We start from the raw sequence: 17,438 nt of genomic DNA on the forward strand, positions 1-17,438 counted from the left end.
GTATTGAATAGCATCTCTCTTGGCACCTTGTCGTATGCCTTTTCCAGATTGACAAAACTTAAATATAGATCTTTGTTACATTCCCATGCATTCTCAACTATTTGTCTTAAAGTAAAGATCTGATCCTGATAGCCTCTATTTGGCCTGAATTCAGCTTGTTCTTCATCAAGCTTTTCTTCCACAATTCTTCTCAAGTATACTGCCATAAATCTTGCCCGTAACACTCAGTAGGGAAATACCACTGTAATTCTCACATTCAGTTTTATTTCCCTTTTTATATATGAGTACTATTAGAGCTCTACTCCAATCATCAGGAATTCATCCCTCTATCCAGGCCTGCTGAACTATGCAGTGCAGCACTGTAAGACTTTTATACCACCATACTTCAACATTTCTGGTCAAATATCATCTACTCCTGCTGCCTTTCCACATTTCAAGCCTTTAATGGCTTTTTCTACTTCAAGTATGGATATGTATTCCTGACCGTATGCCTGTTAGTGTTTTTTTACCACTGTGCTATCATTGCTTGTTTCATTTAGCAGTTTTTCAAAGTAATTACTCCATACTTCAAGGATATCTTTTTCTCCTGTTTTCATGTCACTTTTATCATCTCTAACTCCTTTTACAGTGCTCTTTCCTCCATTCCTAAGCTTCTTCAACAACCTCCAGAATAGATTACCACCTTCTTGATATTTTCTATGTTCTTGCCGAAGTATTCCCATGACTTCTGTTTAGCTAGTTTCACACAGTGTTTATCTTTCTTACATTTGTCTCTGTATTCTCTAAGAGCACAAGCTGGCTTATTTACCAGGAACTTTTGATATGCTTTCTTCTTTTCCTTCACTGCCTCTTTAACTTCTTGTGTCCACCATGGAGTTCTGATTTTTCTATCCTTGCAGAGAACTTCACCACATGCCTCTCTAACTGAATCAATCAGGATTTTCTTCAAGGTTTGCACTGAATCTCCAAGGTTTGGATCTTGTTCTCAAACTCTTTGATTTTTTCATCAATAATCTTTGTGTATTTTAGTCTACAGTTCACATCTAAGAGCTGCTCAACTTTTATTCGCTTTAAAACTTTCTTACGTGTCATTCTTTTCAATATTAAATTCAATATTATCCTGCTCAGGACTAAATAGTGATCGCTTCCAATTTCAAATCCTCTGTACACTCTGGTGTCCTGCACAGAGAAAACATCACAATCAACAATAACATAGTCATTGAAACTTTTCTTATTCCTTGTCTCTTCTCTCCATGTGAATTTGTGCACATTTTTTATGTTGGAACATGGTGTTAATAATAACCAGTCCATGTCCTGAGCAGAAATCATACAGGTATTTGCCATTATTATTAACTTTGCTCTTTTCTTCAAATTTTCCAAAAACATATTTGTATGTCTGACAATCATTTCCTACTCTTCTATTTAGATCCCCCAACATGGACCAATTTTTCCTTTTTCATTGTATCAGCAGCTTTCTCTATAGCCTCAAAAAATTCCTCCACTTCTACCTTAGTAGAGCCTTCTGTGGGGCCATAGGCACAAATAAGTCTCATTGTCCAGTTCTCCATTCTAATATTTGTCCACATCACTCTACTTGAGACTGCCAGCCATTCAAGAAGATTAGCCTCGTATTTAGTGTTGAATTCTATGGCTACCTCTTCTTTTCCTCGATTGTCATTGCCTGAATATAACATTTTGTATTTATTGCTCAGAGAGATCTCACTTGTTTTTATCTTTTTTTGTTTCAGTCACCCCTATTATGTCGATCTGATACTTATCTAATTCCTCAGCTAGCTCCATTTCTTTGCCATTCAGGCAGAGATAGTACCGATCTTTAACTCTGGCGATGTTGAGTTGGGGTGCTTTCAGATTTGTTCCAATAACTGCTTTTCGATGTTCGCCCTTGTTCCCTGTCAAAAACAATGGGGGCCTTGCTTAACCGAGCGATGCCCCAGCCGGCATGAAATTTTATCATGTTGTACCATCATTTTGTATATTGGTTTAAGCCAATAAGAATACAATTTGGTCGGCTAAATCCCAAATTGCCAGCCCATCCTCGTTCAGTATCCAGGTAGATACCCAACAGGGTGCACCATGAGAAGGTGAGGATTGGTCATTAAGTCAGAAGCCCTAGTCGGTTCTCCGCATTATTTTAAAGGCTATGTGGAGGTGTCCTCTCAGTTACACAGCTTTGACCCTTAAGCACTCCTTCACTGTTTATTACACTTATTATAAGCTTATTATTATATAGTAAATATGTAAATTCAATAATAAAATAACTGAAGCTGAGAAAGCCAAGATAACATGCCTACCATCATATACCACAAAGAGAGTATTGCATTTCCTGGAAGATGGCCCCAAAAACTCCACAGTATAATGCCATTAATTATGTTAGGTAGCCAGCTGTAAAAATAAACAAATTCAAGCAACAGAACTATTCATAAAAAATACTTAAATAGATAAATATATAAGGAGTAGCTATAGTATTCAACACTAAATATGAATCTAATTTTCTTGAATGGGATGCAATATCAAGTAGAGTGATGCAGGCAAATATCAGAAGGGGGAACCAGACAATGAAAATTATTATTTGTACCTATGGTCCCACAGAAGGTTTTACTAATGTAGAAGTGAAGGAATTTTTTTTGAGGCTTTAGAGAAAGCAACTGACAATGAAAAAGGAAAAGTTGGTCCTTGTTAGGGATCTAAATAGCATAGTAGGAAATGATTGTCAGACATACAAAAATATTTTGGAAAAATTTGGAGAAAAGAGCAAAGCTAATAATAATGGCATATACCAATTGGATTTCTGCTCATAAAAATGTGCACAAATTCACGTGTAGAGAGAGAGAGGCAAACAATAAGAAAAGTCTCATCGACTATGTTATTGTTGATAGTGATGTTTTCTCACTGGTGCAGGACACTAGAGTGTACAGAGAATTTGAAATTGGAAGTGATCACCATTTAGTCTTGAGTAGTATAAAATTGAATTTCATATCTAAAAGAAGAACATGTAAGAAAGTGTTAAATCAAATAAAAGTCGAGCCAGCTCTCAGATGTGAACTGTAGACTAAAATACACAAAGATTATTGAAGAAAAAAATGAAAGAGCTTGAGAACAGGAACCAATCCTTGGAGATTCATTGGCAAATTCTGAAGGAAATATTGATTGATTCAGCCAGACAAGCATGTGGCGAGGTTGTTTGCAAGGATAGAAATATTAGAACTCCATGGTGGACACAGGAAGTTAAAGAGGCAGTGAAGGAAAAGAATGCATATATGAAAAGTTCCTTGCAAATAAGTCAGCTTGTGCTCTTAGAGAATAGAGACAAATGTAAGAAAGCTAAACACTGTAAAACTAGTTAAACAAAAGCCATGGAAAGACTTTGGTAAGAACACAGAAAATAAATATCAAGAAGGTTACAAGTTATTCCTTCTTGATATTTATTCAAGTTATTAGGTTGTTGAAGCTCAGAAATGGAGAAAAGAGTGCTGTAAAAGGAATTAGAGATACATGAAACTGGAGAAACCTTGATGTATGGAGTGATTACTTTGAAAAATTGCTAAATGAAACAATCAGTGACAGCACAGCAGTGAAAGGCACTGACCAGGCATGCAGTCATGAATGCATATCCATACTTGAAGTAGAAAAAAGCCATCAAAAGCCTGAAATGTGGAAAGGCAGCTGGAGTGAATGATATTCAACCAGAAATGCTCAAGTATGGCTTTATAAAGTCTTACAGTGACTGCACCGCAGAGTTCAGAAGGAATGGACAGAGGGACAAATTACAGATGATTGGAGTAGAGCTCATAGTACTCATAAAAAGGGAAATAAATCTGAATGTGAGAATTAGTGGTATTTCTCTACTGAGTGTTCCTGGTAAAATTTCTGAGAGTATATTTGAGAAATGGTTGAGAAGGATTGTGGAAGGGAAGCTAGGTGAAGAACAAGCTGGATTCAGACCAAATAGAGGCTGTCAGGATCAGATTTTCACTTTACAACAAATAGTTGAGAAATCATGAGAACATAACAAAGATCTGTATTTAAGTTCTGTAGATCTGGAAAAGGCATATGACAAGGTGCCAAGAGAGAGAGAAGCTATTCAAAATGCTACAGCTGTCAATGGGGCATTATATCAAGCAATACTTAGTCATTATTTGAGTTGTAAGTTAGAAGTTAGATTTGAAGGAAGTACAGGAAGATGGTGTAATGTTAAATCTGGTGTCAGACAAGGATGTACATCTATATGGATCACATTATGAAGGAAAGTGGTATTAAATCTGATATTGAAACTGGAGATGTTAATCTCAGCTCTTTACTTTATGAGGATGATGTTATAGTTCTAAATAAATATGGTACAAGTCTGCAAGATTGCCTGATTAAATTGAATAACCTTTGTAATAGATTTCATATGAAAATCAGTTAGGCAGAATCATTGAAAATATCAACTGCATCGTGAATGGAGAACCTATAGAATAAGTAAAACATTTTGGCTACTTAGGCACAATTTTTAGTGAAGATGGTAAATCAAACATGGAAAAAGACAACAGAATCAACAAAGCTGGCATCATAGAAAATCAACTGAATAAATTTACATGAAATAAGAGAGAAATTAGCCAAAACACTAAATTATATACAAGACAGTGTTCGAACCAATTTTAACTGATGGATCTGAGAGGTGATTAGAAATAAAATACTTGACCAAAGACTAGAGACCACAAATATGAGTGTCCTGAGAACGATTAGGAGCATGAACAGATGGCATCAATGGCAAAATCATATTAAAAATGAAGATATTAGGAAAGAACTTGACATTGTTAGCATCCAGGAATGTGTTAGCAAGCTAATCTCAGGTGGTATGGTCACTTAAAACAGAATGGGAGAGGAAAGATTAGCAAAACAAGTGTTCTCTGGTAGGTTGGCAGGAAAAAGACCCAAAAGACAACCAAGATACAGTGGATTGATATAATAAAAAGTGCCTTAGAAGAATGAAATATAAGATCTGATAATGTTATAGATAAGGTAACAGATTGAGTTGGAGGAAAATTGTAGATAGGAAGTTAGTAATGATTTTTTCATGTTAGTAATAAGTTTTTCATGTAATGCTATAATATTCTGTACACCCTTGAGGGTACATGTCAGGAATTTGATGATGATGAATAACTAAAGAAAAGTTGATTGATACAACAAATGCTTATCATGCCACTATAGGTTTCATTCATTCTTTTATAAATTGGCAAGTAAAAATTTGAAATGCACTTTACATTCATAAAGGAGATAAACACAAATCATAGTACTGAGGACTAATCTGCATGTGTTTTTAAGTTTAACACACAACCAGGATTGTGTATAAATCTATTTAGTAAGATTGAAATGAATGTGTTAAGTGGTTAATACATTCATATCATTTAGTTTCTTATGAAAAATAAACTGATGAGAATGGAAAATTTCTGAGAGAGCAGTATGTGTTTATTCTTGCTTTTGTAATGTCGTTACTTTTTTATAATAGGATAACTAGTGTATTTGACAGAGGAAATGCACATATAGTGATTTATCTGGATTTTGCTAAAACATTTAATAGAGTACCGTATAATGAACTACGTTCGAAACTGAGCAAAATGGGAATGAATAGTTATCAATTGGTAGCTTGGTTAGAGGGATTGAGTGATAGCAGCTAGTGAGTTGTGGATGCAGTGCCCTGAAAAAGGAAGGTGATGAGTGGAGTGACACAAGGGTTGTTCTGGGACCACTGTTAAGTTATACATCAGCGATAAAGTTCAAGGTTTGACAGGAGATATTCATCAGTTTCTGATGATGCTAAATTAGAAGCAATGTTATTAAGTTCTGACATGATGTTGCAAGAGGATTTGAATAAGTTGGTGCTTTGGGCTGAAGAATTGGTATGTCACTTCAATGTTGCTATGTGTAAAGTTATGCATGTTGGCCAGAGAGGATGGAATGAGGTTTACCATATTAGAAAAACTTTGCTTCAGGAGGTAGAGGATGTAGGAGAGCTGGAATCTTGATGAATACAGAAATGAAATTCAGCGAACACATTGCAAAAGCTGTAAGAGTTACCCAGAAAATTGCTACTATCATACAAAGAACTCTGATAAGTACAGATTAGGAGATGATAGTTCCACTCTATATAGTAATATAAGTCAAGCCTCATTTGAATTTCATTGCACAAATCTGGTCAGCTGGCTATACTGGTGATAAAGAAACTGGAGGGAGGGGGAGAAAGAGAGAGTGCAGAGACAAATAACACATTGTCTCAAAGCCCTGGAATGTTGAGCATAAATACAGATTGATGGAATGTGGTCTGCAGAGTTTGGTAGAGAGCAAGAGAAAATGTGATATGATTGAGGCATATACGAGGTAGGTCCAAAAAGTTTCTGGCCTGACATACAAAATTAACACCAATTTTAAAATGCTGTGAGTGGGAAGGATAGTATACCAGTTTCAACTTTCTACCTGCGTAATTCAATTGAAGGCACTTGTTTGACTAACACATGGCACGCTACGTGGTTGTTGTAATGTTGCAATGTTAAAAATTGAGTACTACACTGTGATCAAGTTTTTCACCAAAGAAGGACTTTCTCCAAGTGCTATCAAACAGCAATTGGATGATGTTTATGGGGAAACTTCTCTTCATATTCTGCCATGAAGGAATGGACTAAACAGTTTTGCAAAGCAAGAGAGAGAGAGAGAGAGAGAGCATCAAAGATGATCCTTGTGATGGTCGGCCTGTGGAAGTGATGACTGAGGAAATGTCTCTCTTGTTGAGGAGGAACTGCTCTATGACAGACAGCTGAAGCTCAAAGAAATCTCAGCAAGGTTGGGGATTTCTATAACAGCCATCTTTTGCATGATTGAGGAGAAGCTTCACATGACGAATGTCAGTGCAAAGTGGCTGCCCCGACTTCTCTCTTCAATTCAGAAGGAGCATTGTGTAAACTGTTCCTGCAAGTTTTTAGAACTTTGCCAATGGAATCAGAGAGAAGTGCTGGAATCCATGTCCTTTATTATGATCCTCTTTCCCAAAGGGAATCCATGGAGTAGCACAAACCAGACAAAGCACTACAGAGAAAAGTCAAGGCATTCAGTCCACCAACAAGATCATTGCAACAACTTTTGGGATTGTCAGGGAATTCTCCTGATTTTTGCATGGCAGGATAAATGAATAGAATGCATTGTTGGAGTGGCTGGTAGGTATTCCAACACTGAATGTCTTCAGGACAAGGTATGATTATCGAGGTATTTTACAGAGAATAAAAAAGATGAGATAGATGCAATGAGTGAGATCGCGTTGTTGAATGGTGCGATACAAAGGATAAAACAGCAGCTAGAGCGTATGAGCAAAAGTCCACTGATTGAACCAGCCAATAATAAAAAGTATGACAGGAAAAATAGGCGTATGAGTGTGAACATGAACAAAATGACGGAGAGAGTGCTGTATGGAGACTCGTTAGTACGAGGTGTGTTAGTAGAGGATTTGACAAAATCGTACCAACCTGGTGCGACCATAAAGGATGTAACTGAGTCTATTAGAGAGCAAAAGGAAAGGGTGAAAGAAATGATTGTTGTGGCAGGTACGAATGATTTGAAAGGAGATAAAATGGAAATGATAGAAGACCTGAATGAATTGTTTGAGGCAGCAAAAGAAAAGAGTGAGAGAGTTAGAATGATTAGTCTTTTAACACGGTATGACAGTGAAATGTTTAAAAGGAGGGCCATAATTGCGAATGACTTTATGTTTTGGTTATGTATGACGAGTGGTGTGGAATTTGTGGATGTGTGGAGTGAATTCGATGGGCAAAAGGATCTATAAAAGATGGATGGCTTGCATTTGAATGGTTATGGTGTATGGAGACTTGAGAAAGTGTTGCTGAATATAGTGGATATGCAAATTCAGGGAAACCAGAATTATTAAGGGGGGGGGGGTAGATATACATGCCTTAGGGAGGCAGTTGAATGTATGAATGAATATAATATGCCCGAGCGAATAAGGAAAACAAATCAGAGTGGGATAGTTAATATAAGGCATCATGGTACTGTTGGGGTTAATGGGGGTATTAAATTCATGTACACTAATGCTAGGAGTATTAGGAACAAGAAGGAAGAGTTTTTGGCCATTGTTGGCACTTCCAGACCACAGGTTATTGGTATTAGTGAATCACGGCTGACTGTAGATGATATAGCTAGTGGAATTGAATGTGATGGATATAGTGTGTTCAGGAATGACAGGGGGAATAAAATGGGAGGAGGAGTATTGTTGATGATAGCTGATGAGCTACAGCCATGGAGAATAGAAGTTGAATTGCAGGATAGAGAAAAGAGCACATTTGAGGCCATTTGGTGTGAGATTGTGGCTAGCAGAACTAAATATACAATTGAGTGCTGCAATAGACCAGGTCATGGAAAAGATGGTGGTGGTGACAGTATGCACAAGCAAATAGAAGAAATGAGTGGAAGGAGGGTAATTATTATGGGAGATTTCAACTGTAGTTGCATTGATTGGAGTGAGGAGAGGACACACGGGAGGAAGGAATTGGATTTTATGCGGTTATTAAAGGATAACTATCTCCGACAGCATGTAATGGAAAATACTAGGGGTCAGAGAGTGCTTGACCTAGTAATTACTTCTGAGGATTTGGCTGTAACAAATATGACCACATTGCCACCAATTGGTGAGAGTGATCATAGGGTCTTGACTTGGGAGGTGGCTAAAGGTGTGGAATTTTCAATTAAGACAGGGTACATGTGGAATTATCGGGCTGGAAAGTATGACAAGCTTAGGGGTTTGATTGGTTCAGTGCCATGGCATGTACAACTGCAAGGACTAGAAGTTGATAGTGCATGGGAGGCAGTTAAGAAGTGTTTCCATGAAGCAATGGCTGACTCTAGAGTCCAAATAATAAATCAAGTAGGGGTTAAATGGATGAATAACCATTAAGCTTGAGCTACAAAAAATGAAACAACTATGGAGGAAATTTAAGGAGAAATGTGACCGGCAGGCACATGAACGGTATAAAGTGCAGGCCAGAAGGTTAACGAGTGTGGTAAGAAAAGCAAAAAAGGATTACAAAAGAACACTGGCCATGCAGGCTAAAGAGAATCCTAAACAGTTTTTTAGATATGTAGGAAGTAAAAGGAAAAATGTACATGGCAGAATAATTTTAAAGAATGCCGATGGTAGGGAGGTAACTGAATCAGTTGATATAGTTGAGTTACTTAGTGAGCACTTTGCAAGTATATATCAACCAGGTGGTGACATTGCAGAAACGAATAAACCAGTAGATTATACGGGAATTGTAGTGAATGAAATGGAGGTGAGTAGTCTATTGCATAACCTCAATGTCAATACATCTGTGGGATTGGATGGTATACCAGCTCGTGTTGTACGAGAAGTGGCTAAAGAATTGTCAGTACCCTTGACCATTTTGTTTAATTTGAGTCTCGAGTCTGGGTTAGTTCCGAGGGGGTGGAAAGAGGGGAAAATAGTTCCCCTGCATAAAGGTGGTTCCAAGACTGCTGTTGTAAATTACCGACCGATTAGCGTATCAGGAATCATTGTCAAAGTCTTAGAGAAATTAGTCAAGAAAAGAATACAGGATTGGATAGATGAAAATGGGATATTGTATGGGGGACAACATGGTTTTGTGAAGGGTAGATCATGCCTCAGTAACTTGCTCACGTTTTATAACACAGTGACGGCTGAACTGGATAGGGGTAATGGGTTTACAGTGATTCTACTGGACCTTGCCAAGGCCTTTGACAGGATACCACATGGAACCCTAATCAGTAAACTGGAGCAGATGGAGATAGATATAGGTTGGTGAGATGGATAGGAGGGTGGTTGAAGAAGACATACCAGAGAGTGGTTTATTCAGGAGTGGAGTCTAAAAGACGGCTTGTGACTAGTGGTGTGCTGCAGGGCTCTGTTCTTGGACCACTGCTTTTCAATTTGTTCATCAATGATATAGAAAAGGATCTGAGAGGAAGTGTTCACTTGTTTGCTGATAATGCAAAGTTGAGTAGCGCAATTGTGAGTGCACAGGATGTCAAAATTTTACAGGATGATTTGGATAGTTTGGAGGACTGGACTAGGAAAAATGGATGTCAATTTAATGTGGCAAAGTGTAAGGTTATGCACTTTGGGGTGAAAAGAATAGCAGGAGTATATCACATTGGTGGAACTGTACTCCAGGAGATTGATGAGACCAGGGATTTGGGAGTGTTGGTGGATAGGGAGTTGAAGTTTAGGGGTCACATTGCAAAAGTGACTAAATCAGCTCATCAAATCACTTGGCTTCTGAAAAATACTTTAACATGCAGAGACAAACAAGTTGTTGTTCCTCTGTATCGAACCTTGATAAGACCCCATCTGGACTACTGTGCCCAGTTATGGGTGCCAGGGTTTCTTCGTGATGGGGAGGAAGTGGAGAGGATCCAGAGACGAGTGACCAAGATGATAGCAGGTCTGAGGAATGAACCTTACGAGAATTAGGTTGAAGATTTATGGGTTGCAAAAATTGGTCAATAGGCAGAAAAGGGGTGATATGATTGAGACATTCAAATTACTGAAGGGTTACTATAAGATTAATCCAGAAGATATTTTTGAAAATAGGACTGGTGGTGGGAGGGGCCATGCAGGGAAGCTGGGCAAGAATGTGGTTAACAAAGGTGTTAGAGCTAGGTTTTTTACTTGGAGAGTGGTGAATGAGTGGAATAAGCTTCCAGAGAGTCTGTTGTGGGTGCTACGACCATGAATGAGTTCAAGGCAAGGTATGATAGATACTGTGTCAATGTCGAATAGTTGTTCTAGACATGATGTTAGGGCCTCCATCGATGAGTCTGTCGACTCCTTGGAGTTGCCCAGAACAACAACAACAACAATAATAATAATGATAGTTACTGTAGTCTGAGAGGATTCTACTTCAATGGAGAATGATGGAGGGTTGGTAGTAATACAAAAAGATATTCATTAATGAAAAAAGAAAACAAAGACCTATAAAAGTGTTGTTAAATTCTAAGCTTTGTTGTAATTGTTTGAACTGCTGTCAAGTACTGCGTGCATCAAACTTAAGCATAATATTTCTTATACTGTTATAAGCAAGGAAGTCAATCGATGTCTAACAGTGTCAGGTATCAAGTTAAAAATCATATCAAGTACTAAGTTAACACGCTGTTTCAAGCAAGTCTACTACTTCCTTGGAGAAGGTATAGCCACTGGACTTGGTAAACTATCTATCATTAGTTTCGACAAGATCATCAGGAAAAGTAAAGTTTTGTTCAAGCAACATCTGGCTGCTTTAAGTGCTAGAGAATGATTGTAGAACTCTTTAATGGTATTTCTCTTTTGTAATCCTTTCTTGATGTTCACACCAGTTATTGTTTTCTCATCCTAATGTTCTCCTTTTTGCTTATTTATTTGATATTTTTTGATCTGACTCAAGTTATTGGAGTATATAGAGATGTAGATAATTGCTACTTCAAACAAGTTGCAGTAGCCTCTAAGCCAGGATGAATTAGCTTTTGTATGATCTATTCCTTCAGGCTGTGCATTTCTTGAATAGTTATTCAAGCAAAGTATGCTTTCTATTATTATTTATAAATATTTTATTTTAATGCATATTTGTGTTGTAAATTATTGTGAATAATATTTTAGCTGAGAAGTAATTAATGAAAATAATTATGTGTAATGATGACATTTTTACGATTGTTGACATCAGAGCAGAGTAATTCTGAAAAAAAGTAGAGTAATGCTATTTCAGTGATACTTCTATATTTACCCATGGACAAAAGCACACGTTGACAGCAATATCGGTGCACGCATGCACACAGAGTGAGAAACATGGATGTGGCTGATGAAATCTGCATCATGTCACACATGTTTCATTGACTAGCAAATGAAATCATCAAGAAAATAATAGCATAGGAGATGAGCTGAGAGTTGGAAAGATAGCGTAGAGTAGAGAGAGAAGTAATTTCAAAGTTATGGAATAATATGTATCCAGAATTTCCACAAAATTTAAGGATTAAAACAGAAGTTAGTGCAAGGACATATAGTCTGTTAATGGCAATTGATATATCAATGCTGATATTTTTAAGGTACTTTCTTACAGGAATCTGTTCAATTAACACCCCAACCGGCCATGACGTCCAGCTAAATCAGGATACGATTCTGTAACACCCATTGAATAACATGGATGGGAAGTGCAATTTGGTCTCACTATTTCATCTACCTCGGCTGGTAGGGAGGTTAATGAAATAAAGGAACAGTTGATAGTTCTTACTGCTACTGGTGACTGAAATAGAAGAAATTAATACATGCACTTCCATTATGGAAATTTTTATGGAAGACTTCTCCATTACTCCCACCACCTCTGGGTCTGGCTCCCACTGATGAGACCTCAATAAAGGTCGAAACTGGTCTGGGTAGTGACCCTTCCCTTAATGCACAGCATTATACATATCCACAAGGAGATGCGTTTTGCATTATGGGATACTAAGGCAAGTGATGAGAAGTTATACCACCTTTGCCATGAGTTGCCCCAGTCCTGAAAATACTTCAGGTGTAAACTCTGCTTACACTTGGATAAAGGATTGAGCCAAATATATAATTGGCACTTCCGTTATGTTATGCAAAGACTTGCATTCTTCATTTGGAATAGAAGCAGTGTTTGTTTGAATATTTTCTCAACTACTGGAAGGCAAGTAGGACTATTTTGTTTTTGCAGTTAATATTTCTGCTGTTCTCATTTTGAAAGTGGAATGGATGGCTGTAATGCAGAGCAGGCATTCAATATAATTTATCTACACTGTTTAGTTCTCTGAATGTAGTAGTTAATTTATCTACTACATTCAGAGAACAAACTGTTGAAAGTTTCTTAAAATTGTTAGGATGCAATTGATGGATTAATATGATGCCTATATTTCGACCTATATATGTTTGCCATTATCAGTTGGTTAAATTTTTTAGCTGAGCTCAACAGTTATCTTTGTTAGTACAATCAATTAAAAATATTAAGTCACTTTCACACACTTTCTCTCAAAGTGATTTGATATTTGGAATTCACAATATGGCTTGTATTTATGTGTTTCTAGATGATTTGTGTATATAATTGCAGTAAATAATATTCATTAAATTATTTTGAATATAGTTGGAGTAATTACTGATTTCAGCTATAATAATCAATGATTAAGGTTTCTTTGAATTGAGTTAATACTTGAGTTTGAGATCAGTAATAGTATTTCCATAGAAGATGAACCTAGTGTTTCAGGAATTAAAATAGATGATAGAATAAAAGGAAATCATTATCATCATAACAAACAAACAAGGCCCTTTAATTGTGGGTATTAATTGTGCTATAAAGGTCATGTTTTTAAATTGAAAGTTTACTTAAACTGTTTGCATTATCTTTCAATTTTGTGTTTTTGCTAGTGTGATGCTTCTTGGGAATGTCCAACTGTGTATATGTTCAATACTTTCGTTTGAAGACATCTGGTGAATGTTCTTTGGATATAGTAAATTTTTTTGGTATATATGCCTTAAAGAGTTTCTCTTAAATCACACTTTCTTTGGTTTGTGTCCAACTTTTTTTTTTTTTTTTTTTTTTGCACATGCAGTGCAGATGGTGACCTTGCTGGGCATTCTCATATACTGTTATTAATAAATTTCAGATCCAGCACCTGCTCAATTTGAGGATACAACAGATTATTTGCCAATCAGTTGGCAAATAATCTTGTTGCTGCTTACTATTCCAGGTCATGCCTGATGAGAATCTGAATATGGCAGCATGCAAGGGACACTGTCAAGACCATGCTTAGATTAAGTCTGTGCACTTCCTCTATGGCAGTTATGTGCATAAAAATCCCTCATCTCTGTTGCTCTATAAGTTTCCTGCACTAAAACTCAACCATGAAAGATAATCAAATAAATACTAGTGTCACTGTAGATATTAAAAAAGAAAAAACTTGCAAAAAAAAAAACAAAACAAAAATATACCTGCCAAAAAATAATTAAATACCAAAATTTCATCAAATAAAAGCACTTCCACAACAATTTACAGACATCAAAACCAAATCTGTTATTTCTAACTAAACCTTAAGTAGAATCCCCTATGACTACAGTCCACCTTGTCAATTTGTTTAACAGTATTGATTCACAACACAAGAATAACAAGAAAATAATATTTATTAAATATAATAAAGATCCTGCTTTATGAACTGCTTTGGCAGAATATTTCATTATTGCACTTTATAGCTTTCATTTGATGCCTTTACTACTCTCTTAATTCACATAACCATTCTACCTTCTTTGTTGATTTATCTCTCAATCTTGAGAGATAAATCAACATTTGGGATAATTAGTCTGCATTTCATGCAGACTAATTATTCCAAATGGAAGAATATCTTCATAGGAGACTAATGTTCATAACACAAACTGGCTCCCGTTCTCTAACTTAGCTAAATCATTTGCTCCTAGTCATGATTTAATGCAAAGTGGTAACTTTTCAACCATTATACCAGATAATCCTTATCATTCTTTCCACACTCTGGCCCTGTTCTTAACCAGCTCTCCCTCCAGATATGAAGCAGATGTTTGCTCTCCTCTTGGAAACTCCAACCATAGCTTTATTCATGTCTCCTTTTCTATAGATCTTCAAGCCAAGCAAGATGATCTGTGGGATTTCTATGCCTCTTTTCCATCATCTATTGTTTCTTTCTCTCCATATTCAAATACTTGTTCTTACCAAACAAATGGAATAATCCTTATTGAAATGGGGTTCTTCATTCCCCACTTCACTGCAAACTACAGAACTCCAGTCAAGCCCTGGTTCTCTAAAATATGTGCTTCTGCAGTCCTTGATAAAAAAAACAAAGCATAGGTTCAATGGCTCAGGTCAAAAACTAACTCAAGCTTCTCACTCAGCCTACACTACATTCTGAAATTAGTGCGAGATAATGAACAAATCTAATGCGGACTTCTTAAAGATCAAATGAAATAAGCTTGTCTCCTAATGGTAGCAGAACCTTCTTGTTCCTCTTTAAGGCTGTTGTGCATAACCTTTGCTCTTCCTTGTTTCTACCAATCTCACATCCTGATAGTTTCATGGTAACATCACTCAAAGATTAAGACAGATCTCCTGACATCCCTACAATAGTATTAACTGCTCATAGCATGCCTCCTCTCATCTTTCACCAGGACAAAAGTCCTTGTTAGTCTTGATATTGAGAAATCTTCTGGTCCAGATATTATCACTTCAGTTATGCACAAAAATTGAGCTCCAGAATTAACACCCATCCTGTATCATCTATATAAGCTGCCATACTCATCTGGCATCTAGTCAATCTAATGAAAACAAGCTTTAATCCTTTGTCTGTAGCCTGTCTGTAAAAAAAAAAGAAGAGGAAAGCCAGTCATCAACTATCATTGCAATGCACTGCTCTTACCTCAGTACTCTCGAAGCCAAAGTACATCAGTTAATTAGTGAATGACTCATGGATTCAGCCAGTCGTTTTCTCCAGCCAATCTCTTCGCTCTTGTGCACCTTTGGACACAGGTCATGGAAAGATTTGGATAAATGCAAGTAGTCTTTCTTGATATTTCCAAGTCATCTGATGCATTTAGCATGAAGACCTTGTCACCAAGCTATTTTCTTACAATCTCCCTCCTTCCCTGAGTGGATTTCCAACTTCCTCTCTGGTCATTTGGCCATTCACAGTATGTCATGATGGATCACTTCCTCTCATCAGACCTCTTTATCAATGCTGTAGTATCTCAAGATCCTGTATTCTTACCCATCCTCTTCCTCATATACATCAATGACCCTCTCTCTAACTTAAAATCCTATTCACAGTTTTGCTGATCACAGCACTCTCTTTTCCTCTTCATTGAAGAAACTTTGGAATATTCAAATGATTTAAAGTTTAAGATATTCCATAACCAGTCTTGAGAATGATCTCCTCATTCTATTTCCATGTTACCATGATACCATCAGGAAACTGTGAAGAAAGACCCTACCTCACATCCTCATACTTTTGATAATGTTATGATTTCCAGTCAAGATCACTTTTCCTTTTTCGATTGACTTTCGCATGAAGCTTATGGTGGCATAAATACATTATATCCACAGCCTTCAAAATACCCGGTATTCTTTTCATTCAAAACACTATACTTCTCCTACTAAACTCCTAACACTTCATAAGTCCCACATTTAAAATATTACTCTCAATTTGGGATAATGTATTCGAAACCTCCCCAAGAATTCTAGAATGCACCCAGAAGATAACTGTCTAACAGGTCAGCCCTCTCTCACACAGACTGGCTCCAGTTACTTTCTTATAGGCATTGTCTTTAATAAGTTTAGTTTAATCCTTTATCCAAGTGCGAGCAAACAAAGTTTGCGCCTGAAAGTATCTTCAGGACTGAGGTAAGGTAGTGCAACACCAGGCAACTCATTGCAAAGGTGGAGAAAGCTCTCACTACTCCTATCTCAGTATCTCCCATAATGCAGAGCACATCTCCTTGCAGATATGTGTAATGCTATGCATTAAGGCAAGGACCACTACCCATACCAGTTTTGACCTTTATTGAGGTCTCATCAGTGGGAGCTAGGCCCAGTAGTGGAGATACAAAGGCAGAAGCAGTGAGAGGTCATACTAACCTATAGGAGTTGCCAGAGGGTGTGCAACCTTATTAAATTACTCTGGATTCAGAGAAAGATATTGAGAGTTTATTTTTCACTTGGTTAGACTATAATAAGTTTAGTTTAATCCTTTATCCAAGTGTGAGCAAACAAAGTTTGCGACTGAAAGTATCTTCAGGACTTGGGGTAATGTAGTGCAACACCAGGCAACTCGTTGCAAAGGTGCACTACCTTAAAGAGGTGGAGTGCTATTGATGATAGGAAAAGAGTTATGTCCACACAAGGTAGAGATGCAAGGAAGGAAATAGTAATAATGGTTTTGAGGCAGTATAGCATGAGATAGAGGTGAACAGAATGGTGAAATGTGTAATTGGATAAGATTATAGACCTGATAATGCGGATTTGGTTTGGTTTATAGTTTATTTGGCACAAAAACTACAAAGGTCATACTAAAGGTTACAACATTAGCATTTACAGATAATTGTAAACAATATGTCTGTACAAGAATCTAGTTTCACAAAGCTGCATCTCTAGGTAAACAGAACTGCTGCAGAGGGCACAGCAACACACAAGGTCAGAGTTTATTACTGACCAAAAAATGTATAAGCAAATGGGAAAAGGGTGATCATCATGGACGATTTTAATTACGGTGTAACTAGAAGTATAGAAAGTGAGTTTGAGTTTTTTTTTTAGAAAAAACTACCTCAGGCAGTATGTAAGAGTGAGCACACAAGGATTGAGGGGGCTTGGATTTGATCATCTCATCAGAGGATATTATAAATG

General features: G+C 37.0%; 1 protein-coding gene across 2 annotated transcripts in view; it reads right to left on the minus strand.

Annotated features, from left to right (window-relative positions):
* LOC150092929 (G protein-coupled receptor 143-like) overlaps window positions 1–17,438 on the minus strand; it is a 100,957-nt gene that overhangs the window by 14,731 nt on the left and 68,788 nt on the right. For both annotated transcript variants that reach the window (XM_090413894.1, XM_090413893.1), the window contains exon 8: window positions 2,313–2,403. In XM_090413894.1, the coding sequence (XP_090270020.1) occupies window positions 2,313–2,403 (91 nt within the window). The remainder of the gene's footprint in view (window positions 1–2,312; window positions 2,404–17,438) is intronic.

The sequence above is a fragment of the Typopeltis vanoorti genome, chromosome 24 (genome assembly GCF_054136105.1).
Source record: "Typopeltis vanoorti isolate ZY-2024b chromosome 24, IOZ_Tvanoo_1.0, whole genome shotgun sequence".
Classification (NCBI taxonomy): domain Eukaryota; kingdom Metazoa; phylum Arthropoda; class Arachnida; order Uropygi; family Thelyphonidae; genus Typopeltis; species Typopeltis vanoorti.